The following is a 12818-nucleotide window of genomic DNA, read 5'->3' on the forward strand; positions in this document are numbered from 1 at the left end:
GCATGTAGCCTAAAGTCTGGTAAATTAAACATATTCAATAAAAATTAGTTATTATTATCATTATTATTGTTGTTCATATTGAAGTCATTTAAGAATAATATAACAAAGAAGTGGCACATTTATACCAATACTACCTTGGAACTACGATTATCTCAGTCTTATCACATAGCAAACAAGGCTCAAAAGAGATGCATGAATGAGACTGAGGAACCCCCAAAAAGAAGCAGACTGATGCCTCTGAGGGTAACAAATCAACAGCACAGTTTTGTAAGAGGAGACTGTGGTTTGAACACAAAGAAAGACAAGTGGGTTACTGTCACTAATGACCCAATATGCACCCTGAAGAACAAGGGTATGAAAATCATGCTTTAACAAAGCTTCACCATGGAAATGACCTACACTGGGGTTAAGGTTGCTCTCCAAAACCCCAGGCACAGCCTTCTTTTTTCATAAAAGTATTCATATTGCTGTAATTTTAAGACTGCGCAGCAAGTCCTATGAAAGGGGAGCGCAGGAACATCAGTATTTAAAAAACTCTACACCAAGAATACAAATAATCCAATCGACAAATGGGCTAAGGAAATGAACAGACACTTCACAGAAGAAGATGTACAAGCAATTAACAAACATATGAAAAAATGTTCAACATCTCTAGTAATAAGAGAAATGCAAATCAAAACCACACTAAGATTCCATCTCACCCCAATTAGAATGGCGATTATCAAAAATACAAGCAACAGGTGTTGGCAAGGATGTGGGGAGAAAGGTACACTCATACATTGCTGGTGGGCTGCAAATTAGTGCAGCCACTCTGGAAAGCAGTGTGGAGATTCCTTAGAAAACTTGGAATGGAACCACCATTTGACCCAGCTATCCCACTCCTTGGTCTATACCCAAAGGACTTAAAATCAGCATACTACAGAGATACAGCCACATCAATGTTCATAGCTGCTCAATTCACAATAGCCAGATTGTGGAACCAACCTAGATGTCCTTCAACTGATGAGTAGATAAAGAAACTGTGGTATATATATACAATGGAATATTACTCAGCCATAAAGAACGATAAAATTATGGCATTTGCAGGCAAATGGATGAAATTGGAGACCATCATGCTAAGTGAGATAAGCCAATCTCAAAAAATTAAAGGACGAATGATCTCGCTGATAAGTGGATGATGACACATAAGGGGGAGGGTGGGGGGAGTTAGTGTTAGGGTTAGGGTTAGGGTTAGAGTTAGGGAGGGGGACAAGAATGGAGGAAGAAAGGACTGTTTAGAGGGGAAAGAAGGGTGGGGGGGAAGGGAAAAAATAATAGAATGAATCAAACAACATTACCATATGTAAAATTATGATTATACAAATGGTATGCCTTTAACCCATGTACAAACAGACAAACAACACGTATCCCATTTGTTTACAATAAAAAAAAGAAAAAAAAATTAAAAAAAAATCCAAACAAAAGAACTATGTAGAAATGCAAAAAAAAAAAAAAAAAAAAAAAAAACAATATCACCTGGATATACGAGGAAGATATGCAAAAAACCATGATCTGCAACTTAGACACCTTTTATGAGTCCACTTGTGCTAATTAACTATCAGAAATATAAACTTACTTAGAGTTGGTAAATTGCCCAATTCTAGAAAATCTAAAATAATTCAAAAGAATAAAAACATTGAGTAAATAACATAAATACTTCAACTTAAGTAACTGGCAATAATACAACAATGAATTTTGATACATATAAATAGAGGTTATACAATTGTTAATAGGAGGAAGAATGCTTATTTGTTAAAAAATATAGTTAGGTAAAAAAACAATATAGACTATGATCTCAAATTATGATACACATAGGAAAAAAAAAAGACTAGAAGAAAATATATCCAAGTTTATGGGATTGGTATTTTCTTATTTATATTTTTCTGTATCTTAAAAAGTTTTCTACAACAAGCATATATTAGTACTTTCATAATCAGAAAAGTCTTCCCTCAAGAGTACCATTTCTATGTGCCACAAAAATCTGAAGGTAAAAGTAGTCTTCACCAGGTGATATTCGTAGATACTCAGGTATTTAAGAATTCTCTTCTTTGTAGGAATTTTTAGTCAAATAGTTTGAGGAATACATCTCTAAACACCTATTCTATATTATTGGTAGATGTCTCCTATGAAAATGATTCATATTTAGATTTCTTAGTTTTCTATGTAATTACTGACCTTCCTTTGTATTCTTTTCTGCCATTTTCTAAAAACAGAAAAGACATATTTGCCATATTTGCAAAAAGAAAGTGAAATCTTTGGATGATGAATTAATGTACAAGGGGCAAGGATCCAGGCCAAAAATGAAAGGCTTATAATTCTGAAGTTTACATGAAAGGCTTGATCTGTAGTTACTGCCCCACTCCCACACACACCAATTTTTCGATTACCAAATACTTATTTCTCATTTTGCAGGCATAGCTTTAGAATGGAGTTTTTAACACATATGGACAAAAAAGTCTTCAAAAATATGGATGCTTAATTCAAATGTAATATGTTCCCATAACGATTTGCCAACATATTTTTATTGTTTCTTACATTGTATATTCTATAATAACAAGTATTATAAAGTTCTTGTTGTAGGAAATGAAATGAATAACAATGTCCTTTCCTTCTACTCCAGCATCTTATATAGAAGCTAAGAGATTGAAATTATGTTGGTAAGCAACGTTGAGGGAGTTTAGTCAATTCTCTCACAGTTCAGTATATAGAGACAGCATTTGAAAATGGTGATCCTTGCTGGCAGGACATGAACATATGCATGAAAATGTTAAGCTGATGCCACTAGAGGGTACTAGGAGACACGTCCAGGTAGGGAAGGGACACTGATGAAACACAATTGACTCCTATATTGATTATGTCCTTTTACACAAGTGACTAACTAACATTCAACATTTTGACCTCAGAGATCCCTTTCAGGCACATGCCAGGCATGAGCTTACTCTTCCAGGTAGACAGGAAGAGCCACAACACCCTCAAGACATTCAGTCTGCTTTCGACTCACTGGTCATTCAAGAATTAGTCTGCATCTTACCCACATTTTAAACTTTTAAAGCATGTCTCCTCATTTGTCCCTGAGCTTTCCCCTCTCCCCTGTTAGGTCTTCATTCTCAAGTGCACAGATGGTACACAGAAAGACAAGTCCTGGGGTGCTGTCCTGAAGAACAGGATGAGTTTTCTGCTTTTTCTACTTTTTAGGGCAAAGACACTTTGCTTTATATTTTTGCAGGAGGTCACTCACACATAGGCATGTGAACCTATCCTCAGAATGGGCCAGTTCATGGAGAAACAGATACTCAGAGTGAATAGTCAACATAAGCTTTGGAAACCATTGAGGCAGAGTCTCCCACAGACAGCACAGATGGCTGACCCAGCACTACACTGGTGTCTGGGAATGTCTTCTCTTTTTCACCATTGTTGGCTTTCCAGAGAGATGGCCAAGCAAGTGTCCCCACTGGACTTTTTCATGTATGCTTCATAATACCTATATGCCTCCTGGTTCATGGGCAGTCCTACCCTTTCTTTCGATATGTGCCCCTAAAACAACTTTACCTTCACCAGTTCAAGAACCTTTCTCTGTTTCTTTGGCTGCAGTGCACTGAGAATTTGGAAAAAGAACCATGACCAAAAGCCAATGGAAAAACCAAATGCTCTATTCATCCCAGCAACAAGGCCAATGGTGGATGTAGCAGTATATCTTTATTTTCTAAAATTAAATGAAAAAGAAAACTTTTGGCAAAATGTGAAAATGAGTGTACTGACCTCCAGGTCATTCACCATGTGATGACTTGAATGAATGAATGAGCAAATGAATCAATGCCTTAAAAAATGGCGTCTGGAAACACTGAAGCAAGATTATTCTACTTTTTTTTTTTAAGAGTTCATTTTCCATCAGCATACATAGTTTCTTGAGACTGTAATGACATTCGGAATATGCTTCAGGGACAAACATTTTTGAAGGGGTCAATTCTGAGTTCTGGAAAAACTGGATGAGCAAATAGCTTTAAAAATACTTGGGCCATCATAATTACAGAGGTTTCTGTAAGGCAGTCAAGAAGACAAAGAACAATTTCTGGTTGGTCCACAAGGGCCATGGAGAAAGTTCGGGAAGAGCAGGAGCAAGGCAACAAATGTGAACTCATGGAAAGGTTTACAAAAATGCCCTGGCTTTCTAACTGCCCCCACAATGAGCATAAATTGTCCCACAACAATTGAAACAGATGTTTCCACTTTGTAAATATTTGCCAGAGAAATAAAGGTTTGATTTTCCAACCTATCCTTCAGCTATTAAGACACTATGCTAAATCAAGAATTTATATGCTGAAACATATAATTTATTTGGAAACCATACACCAATAGTGTTGCAAGCCACCAAGTCAGCTGTTAAGAGTGGAAACTATCATACTTATTTCCTGCAAATATGCAGCCCACTTTATAATTACTGCATGTCAAAGTGTGTTTGGCTAAAAATCTATAAAGCCTACTTCCAATCTCACCGTTATAAAGATATCATCATTATGAAATGTAGAGCTCATCTTATTCATTTTAGACTCTAATTATTCAGTCCCTTTCTTCAAATATGGGAGAAATTAACAGAAACAATAATTTACTGCCTCAATATATTTATTCCTGAGAGCACTGATCAGTTTGCTCCTAAAATCTGTATTTGGTCCCATATCCAACCAATGGGACCATCTACATTTTGATTTAAATTACATTTACTACAAATGATAGTCTTATGTTAATGCATATTACTGCTTACAATGTAGCTTTGAAATTGCAACCATTTCAATTTGGACTGTATAACTTCTCCCCATTGATTCTTTCATTAATATTTTTTTTTACTATAGGAAATTGAAGTATCTATAACTACTATATGAGAAAAAATTCAGCATCACTTGTTTCCTGGAATAAATATTTGTGCCTCAACATGTGACAGCAGATGTTAGCCCTGTATATCTGCCAGACTCAAATTACACAGTCTTATGACAACTTCATATTGCAGTGTCGCTTTCATGTTTTTCAATCAGTTCCACAGTTCTGTTGAAGTCAAGGAACTTGCATTTGTTATTTCTCACACAGCTGCCTTTAAAGGATGAAACTGCATTCATCTAGCCAAATTTAATTAGCCTCTACAAAGCTAGTTTGCAAGAAGTTTGCCCATTGAAGTCAGCCAAATGCATTGAAAACTAAATTCATCTTCAAATTGGAAAATGGTAATACAGTATTTATTTAGAAAAAACTAGTGAATTAGACTGTCACACTTCAATTTTTTTTTTACCATTGAGATAAATAATTAGAAGATCCTTGCTCACCAAGATAGTGTACTACCAACTTAGACATCTTTCAAAAAACAGTCTCATACATGTGTTTAATAAAGTGAGTATACACACACATGACCTCAAAATAGACAATGACAATTTTAGTGATACCTTTTTTAAAAAATCAATATCATTTCATTGTATGATTCTGAAAATACTTGGAATTACTAACATTTCTGTAGCATTTCCCTCAGTATTAATAGTAAAATCAAAGACGTTTGCCATGCAATTTGGGGAGGGCCAGGCCCCTGCAGCAGATGTGCCTTGATTCGATTGTTGGACTAGTTGGAAATGCAGGAGGAGACCACTACATGCCTCCACTCTTCTTAGTCACTTGGCATTTCACCTCAAGACAGAGGTGCTTTTTAAAAGCCCTTTCCAATCTGCTGTCTCTAAGAGAGGTGCATTCACGTTTTTGAGAAAATGGTTTAAAGTTAAACACATAACATTTGAAATGTAGCATATGCTGCTTATGTTTCTGAGGAGGGAATATTTTAAGGGAGAATGAACACTCTTCTATTAGTTATTCTAGCTATATATTACCAATCTTGTCCCGCAATGGTATCATGAGTGTAGTTAGAATATATTCACATGCTGCTACTTGGTGATCTTTTAAAATTTTTACTTTATTTTTCTGAATCGACAGATTTTATGTATTTATTGCATATAAAATGATGTATGGGTGATAGATAGGAATGACTAAGTTTAACTACATGACTACATCAGTTACCTTTTTTTTAGTAAGAAAATTTAAATCTGCTCTCAACATTTTTCAAGAATACAATACACTGTTATTAACTATACTATGTTGAACAACCCATCTCTTAAATTTATTCCTCCTCTCTAACTGAATACTTTAGTGGCATTCTTTCCTGACTCTAAAAATGTGTTAACTTTACAAAAAGTTGGAAATAAAAAAATTTCTAAAAACAAATCAACATGTAAGCCTCTTAGGTCTCACTATAAGAAATAATAACTACTAATATCTGCTACAGTTTCTCCCAACATTTCCTCAAGGTATATATGTCTTTTTTTATATAATCAGTATAATACTCTGTATTTTTCATTTGTTGTATCCATTGTCTAAATTTCCCATATTTTGTGACCATGCCCTTCTACTTTTCAATAAAAATTCCTCAAGAGAACTATATTTGGTAGCAGCATAATGTTCCAAAATACAGATAAAACACAATTATCTATTTCCCTATAGTTGAATGTTTATCTTACTTAAAACGTCACTGACTTTGGGGACATTATTCCCTGGATTAAGATATCTTAAAATACGATTACTGAGTCAAAAGTCCTAAATGCTTATATAGTTCTTTTGCAGGTCTGTTTTCCAAAAGAAGTTGAATCAAGTTACACTGTGACGGCTAATTTTATAAGTCAACTTGAATGGCTAATGGATGTACAGATGGCTGGTAAACCAGTTTTTTTCAGGTGTTTGTGCATGAGGGTTTTCAGAAGAAATTAACACTTGCATTGGTAGACTGAGTAAAAAGGATTGTTCTCACCAAAACAGGAGGATATCATCCACCCACTGAGGGCTGGGCCCAAATAGAACATAAGGCATAGAAGAACAAACCTGCTCCCTGCTAGAGCTGGAACGTCACTTCTTCTGCCCTTGGATGCCAATGTTTCTGGTTCTCAGGCCTTCCAACTCAGTCTGGGACTTGGGTTCTGGCTCCCTTGCTTCTCAGGCCCCCAGATCTGGACTGGAACCATATCCCTAGCTTTCCTAGGCCCCCAGCCAGCAGATGGCAGATTGAGGGACTTGTGAAACAACCCCTCATAATAAAGCTCTTTCTATATGTCTCTCGATACATCCTTTTGGTTCTGCTTCTCTGGCAAACCCTTCGGCAATGGGGGAGAGACTCAATTTCACTCTAATAAAAACAGTTCCATTGGAGGCCACCACAGTCTCCTTTAACTGCAGAGCTGATAACAACTCCAGCTCTCTGAACCAAAGTGGAAAGGCAGTCTCAGCCACTAATCTGATAAGAATAAAGTATCATCCCATCTAAATTTACATGTCTTGGATTACTAGTAATTTTCTTTTTTAGTTATTATTTTTGTTTAGCTTTTAATTTTTTACACACTGCATTTTGATTCATTGTACACAAATGGGGTACATCATTTTGTTTCTATGGTTGTACACAATGTAGATTCATACCATTCGTGTAATCGTACATATACATAGGGTAATGATGTCTGTCTCATTCCACCATTTTTCATACCCCCCTCCCTCTCATTTTCTTCTACATATTCTAAATTTCCCCCATTATTCTCTCATTCCCCACCTCACCCCCATTATGTATCATCCTCTACTAATCAGGGAAAACATTCAGCTTTTTGCTTTTTGGGCTTGGCTTATTTCACTTACCATGATATTCTCCAATTCCATCCATTTATTTGCAAATGCCATAATATTATCCTTCTTTATGACAAAATAGTATTCCATTGTGTATATATACCAGAGTTTCTTTACCCATTCACCTATTGAAGGAACCAACCTAGATGTCCTTCAACAGATGAATGGACAAAGAAACTAGTAATTTTCTACTATATAAAATTTCCTAGTATATGCTCCTTGGTACTATTTATTTTTCTATGAATTATCTGACTACATTATTTTCCCCATTTCTCATTAGTATTTTTCTTGTTGATTTATAAGAGCTCATTTCAACATTTTTTTTTCAGCGCTGGGGATTGTACCTAGGCTCTCACTAAGTTGCCTTGATTGTCCTCGAACTTGCAATTTTACTGACTCAGCCTCTTGAGTCGCTGGGATTACTGGCAAGCACAACTGTGCCTGGCCAAACGATAAGAGCTCATTATACATTAAGGATATTACTGCGAGGATGTGGGGAGAAAGGTACACTCATACATTGCTGGTGGGGCTGCAAATTAGTGCAGCCACTCTGGAAAGCAGTGTGGAGATTCCTTAGAAAACCTGGAATGGATCCACCATTTGACCCAGCTATCCCACTCCTTGGCCTATACCCAAAGGATTTAAAATCAGCATACTACAGAGATACAGCCACATCAATGTTCATAGCTGCTCAATTCACAATAGCCAGACTGTGGAACCAACCTAGATGCCCTTCAATTGATGAGTGGATAAAGAAACTGTGGTATATATATATACAATGGAATATTACTCAGCCACAAAGAATGATAAAATTATGGCATTTGCAGGCAAATGGATGAAATTGGAGAATATCATGCTAAGTGAGATAAGCCAATCTCAAAAAGCCAAAGGACAAATGATATCACTAATAAGTGGATGATGACACATAATGGGGGGAGGGAAGGGTTAGTGTTAGGGTTAGAGTTATTGTTAGGGAGGGGGGCAAGTATGGAGGAAGGAAGCACTGTATAGAGGGAAAAGAGGGGTTGGAGGGGTGGGGGGAAGGGAAAAATAACAGAATGAATCAAACAACATTACTCTATGTAAATTTATGATTACACAAATGGTATGCCTTTATGCCATGTACAAACAGAGAAACAGCATGTATCCCATTTGTTTACAATAAAATAAAAAAATTTTAAAAAGGATATTACTGTTTAAGTTTTTGCATTTGTTTCAAAAATGACACTTTTTTTATGATTTTTAAACTAATAATTAAAATGTTTATTTTAAAGAATTTAGGAAATACCTAAAAATATAATGAAGAACATAAATATTATTCATGATCCTATTGAGTGGTAATAGTTGAACACTTCAATACATTTCCTTTTTGTCTCCTGTGTTTATGGACATTTAAAAAATAAACAATTAAAATCTTACATCATATTCTACATTTCTTAATAAACATGCCATAAGCATTTCTTCAGATTAAATATTCCTTTAAAACATTAATAACTATGTCATATTCTATTGCATATACTATACTATAATTTATTTATTCATCTTTTAGTAAATTCATATTATTTCCAAATATTTGTTTTTATGACTAACCCTACCATGAGCAAGCTTATAATTTGATACAACATTTTTTAAATGAGGTTCAAACACATGTCTCCGCAGGATACATAACATGGCGAATACTGTACTGACCTGTCACTTGAGTAGGTGCGATCACTTGGCTTGCACTTGATGTAGAAGCCTCAGGAGCTACTTCTACAGGCACAGGAGGCGATGTTTTCTCAATCACTACTGCATGAGGAAGTGGAGGATCAGAAGGAAATTAAAGCCTGTTCTGTGCATGGAGATACCATTTCAAAATGCAAGCACAGCTTAGTCTAATAATATATTGCAATAGCTCCTGTATATCAAGAACTGTCATAGATTCTGAGAGCTCATGGTATTAATTCACAGCTCTGGTTTCAAAATTTAGCAAGAAAATCTGAGAGCAACTGAGGAGTCAAGAACAATGACCATTCAATGACTTTCAATAATGTTTGAATAATAAATACTACTTCTGGTAACAAAAAGAGTAAAAGCTTATCTTTTCCATTATATTTATAGTACTCTGCTTATGCTAACATATGTAAGCATATGCACTTTACTGTGTATTTTTTACATTTAAATTCAATTATGAACTCCAATTATTGATTAAACAAAATCAAAGACACACAGAAACTCCTATCTTCTGATTTTATTCAGAATACTCTTAGAAACGGCAGAGATCAACATTAAGTTACCTGGAAACTGTGGATGCAAATGAATAGTTGAAATGCCTGGGGAGAGCTGGGGTTGACCAGGCTCAAGTTTGGTTTTCTCTTGATCCAAAGATGGTATTTCCTGGGTAGTTGTGTTGGTGGGGGAAGAGAGGAAAATTGAACATAGGAATTATTTTCAGGTTCACACATAGGATCATTTTTGTTTAATTAGTTATATCCTTAGAAAATCAAAGAGCTATCATAGATAAAAACCTGTATAATCGTGTGGCATTAAAAAAAAAAAATGTGAGCCAGGCATGGTGGCTGAAGCCTATAATCCCAACAGCTGGGGAGGCTGAGGCAGGAGGATCACAAGTTCAAACCCAGTCTCAGCAAAAGCAAGGTGCTAAGCAACTGAGTGAGACCCTCTAAATAAAATACAAAATAGGGCTGGGGATGTGGCTCAGTGGTCAAGTGCCCTGAGTTCAATCCCTGGTACAAAAAAACCATTGTGCTGTAAGCCCTGGAGTTTGACAAGCAGTGCTGATCTACACATACACTCAGTTACCTCCTCGGGCTCAAAGTCAAACCTTTAAAGCAATGGCCTTGACCCAGGGGTCAATATTTGGTCTCCAAAAGAGCAGCACCAACCTCGAATGAGGCCTAAACCTTGGTCTCATTCACCTGAGGCTCTGCCCACTAACATGGCCAACCACACTCTGAAGATTACACAGTGGATACAGCAGTGGAGTCAAAACAAAAACACATGCTAAGCTACCATATTTTAAACCAGTCAGTCATCATGGTCTCTTAACTGACAGCTAACAACCTGACAACTCCATCTCTCTGAACAGTGGTAGGCAGCCACAGCAACAGGAGCTGCGATCTTGGAGGAGGACTTGGAGCTTCCAAACATATTCCATTGCCAGCTCTTGTCCCCTGGACCTCAGGCAAAGAAACCATCAATCGCCATAGCTCAGCTCCCAGTTACAGCTCTGTGGGGCTCATGCCAATTGAACAATTAAGCCTAGTTAAGGATCTGTGCCTTCGCCCACACAGTGAGGGGACAGGGAGCTCACAGCAACAACACTTCATCAGAAGTACTCATCAAGTTACATCCTCACTGTTACCCCATGTATTCCCCCGCTCTGGCTTTAACTACTGCCGTCTTCCAGAAAGCTCACTTCCCTAGCCTCTGTTTCCCTCTTATCCTCTCTGCTGGCTTCAATTATCAGTTCTTTTCTGTTTCTAAAATAGACAGTCTGACTGAACATTTCATCAAAGACCCAGTTTTGTAAGCGCCAGTGCTTGAAGGGTAACTTCGTATCAGTATTCCACGATTTCTCAAACCCACTCCCCGAAACACACATTTCCGTCAATGCCAGTCACGGATCTAGATTTGAAGTCACTTTTTAGTTCTCCCCCTTTCATTCTTCATTCCAACCCCTGCCCATTTGCATGATTCCTTATAGCTGCTCTCTCTTTTCCATACCCGTGGTCCCCATCATCCCCGTCTGGACTTCGTCTCTCAAGTTCGGTTTATCATAATCATCTAATTGTCCTCCCACGCTTTCTCCCCTTAACTAAGTTAAGCCTGTCATAATTCCTCTTCCAGAAACGCTGAGCATTTATTACATTTTCCCATACATCCCTCTTTCCTTAAGAAAATTAGACTGGCTTCCTAGTACCTATCAGAGATGACCTCAATCAGTCTCATTTGCACCCTGTTCCCTGTAGCCCATGACCAAGGCCAACGAAGAGCAGATCATGATCAAGTGGCATCCCACTCCTGAAGTTTACAGATTTCATCCATCAGCCTGAGGCAGCAGCCTTCCCAACCAATGTCACTTCTCCACCTGACAAGAAGGGTCCAGTTGAGGAGCCACATAGTTCCCTGCTGATTGTAACTGTATCTGGTATGCCAAGCCTTCCAGAAGCAGCCTTGAATTCTCTCTCTAACCAAGTCATTCATGACCCTTGTCATCCTTCGTCCACACCTTTGCACATATAGATTTCCCACCCCTGGGTCATGCTCCTTTCTCTTCACCCATCTTCAACATCTTGAAACTTTGGTAGAGCAACAAGACCACAAAAATATGATTGCATTGTTCCCACTACCTCCTCTGAAAATAAAATGTAATTAAAAGAATATGACAGTTACCATAAACTCAATCGCAAACAGAAGAACAAAGCTGAGTTACCATGAGGCTCAGGAAGTTGACAGGCCTGCTTCTAAGCTAAATGGTTCTTCCTCAGAAGAACTCAATTCAAAATCAACAACTTTACAAATTACTGTGCACCACTAATCTTAAGAGATGCTAGCAAGGAGCTGCAGATGTCCATGTATAATATGCACATCTACTGTATTTCTTTCAGGTTCAATATACCATAACTTCTTTCTTGATGAGTGCTACCAAAATCATAATTTCCTTTATCTGGATTCTTTTAGCACATATATGATGACATTAATGTTACTTTACCCCATATTTATAAGCCAACAATTTTTAAAACTATTTATAATAGATTATGTATCACTCCATCTAAATCCTAATACTTGATGCATTCTTATAAACTGAATGAATGCTTTAATGTACCAACATTCAATAGTTACCTAATTTTCACATTATTAATAAGGAATCAAGGCAAAATTCAAAGAAAGTACAATATTACATAAATAGGACTTCAATCCAGCAAATCCAGCCTCATAGTTCATAGTCCCATTTTATGTCCCTGAACCAGATTGATAAACATTTCTCTAATATTTCTAAGAAACAATGTTCAAATATTTGTTGCAGCTTTCAAGGTTTAATTCTAATCCAACTCAAGCATGCATGTTAAACTTTAGTTGAATTAGGA

The 12818-nt window shown here is 36.8% G+C and overlaps 1 protein-coding gene across 9 annotated transcripts in view; it reads right to left on the bottom strand.

Moving 5' to 3' along the window:
* LTBP1 (latent transforming growth factor beta binding protein 1) overlaps positions 1-12818 on the bottom strand; it is a 492924-nt gene that overhangs the window by 115918 nt on the left and 364188 nt on the right. For all 9 annotated transcript variants that reach the window (XM_079109942.1, XM_079109941.1, XM_079109940.1 and 6 more), the window contains 2 exons: positions 10005-10104; positions 9418-9516 (listed from right to left, as the gene is read on the bottom strand). In XM_079109942.1, coding sequence (XP_078966068.1) covers positions 9418-9516; positions 10005-10104 — 199 coding nt within the window. The remainder of the gene's footprint in view (positions 1-9417; positions 9517-10004; positions 10105-12818) is intronic.

Source organism: Sciurus vulgaris, assembly GCF_902686455.1.
Source record: "Sciurus vulgaris genome assembly, chromosome: 14".
NCBI lineage: Eukaryota > Metazoa > Chordata > Mammalia > Rodentia > Sciuridae > Sciurus > Sciurus vulgaris.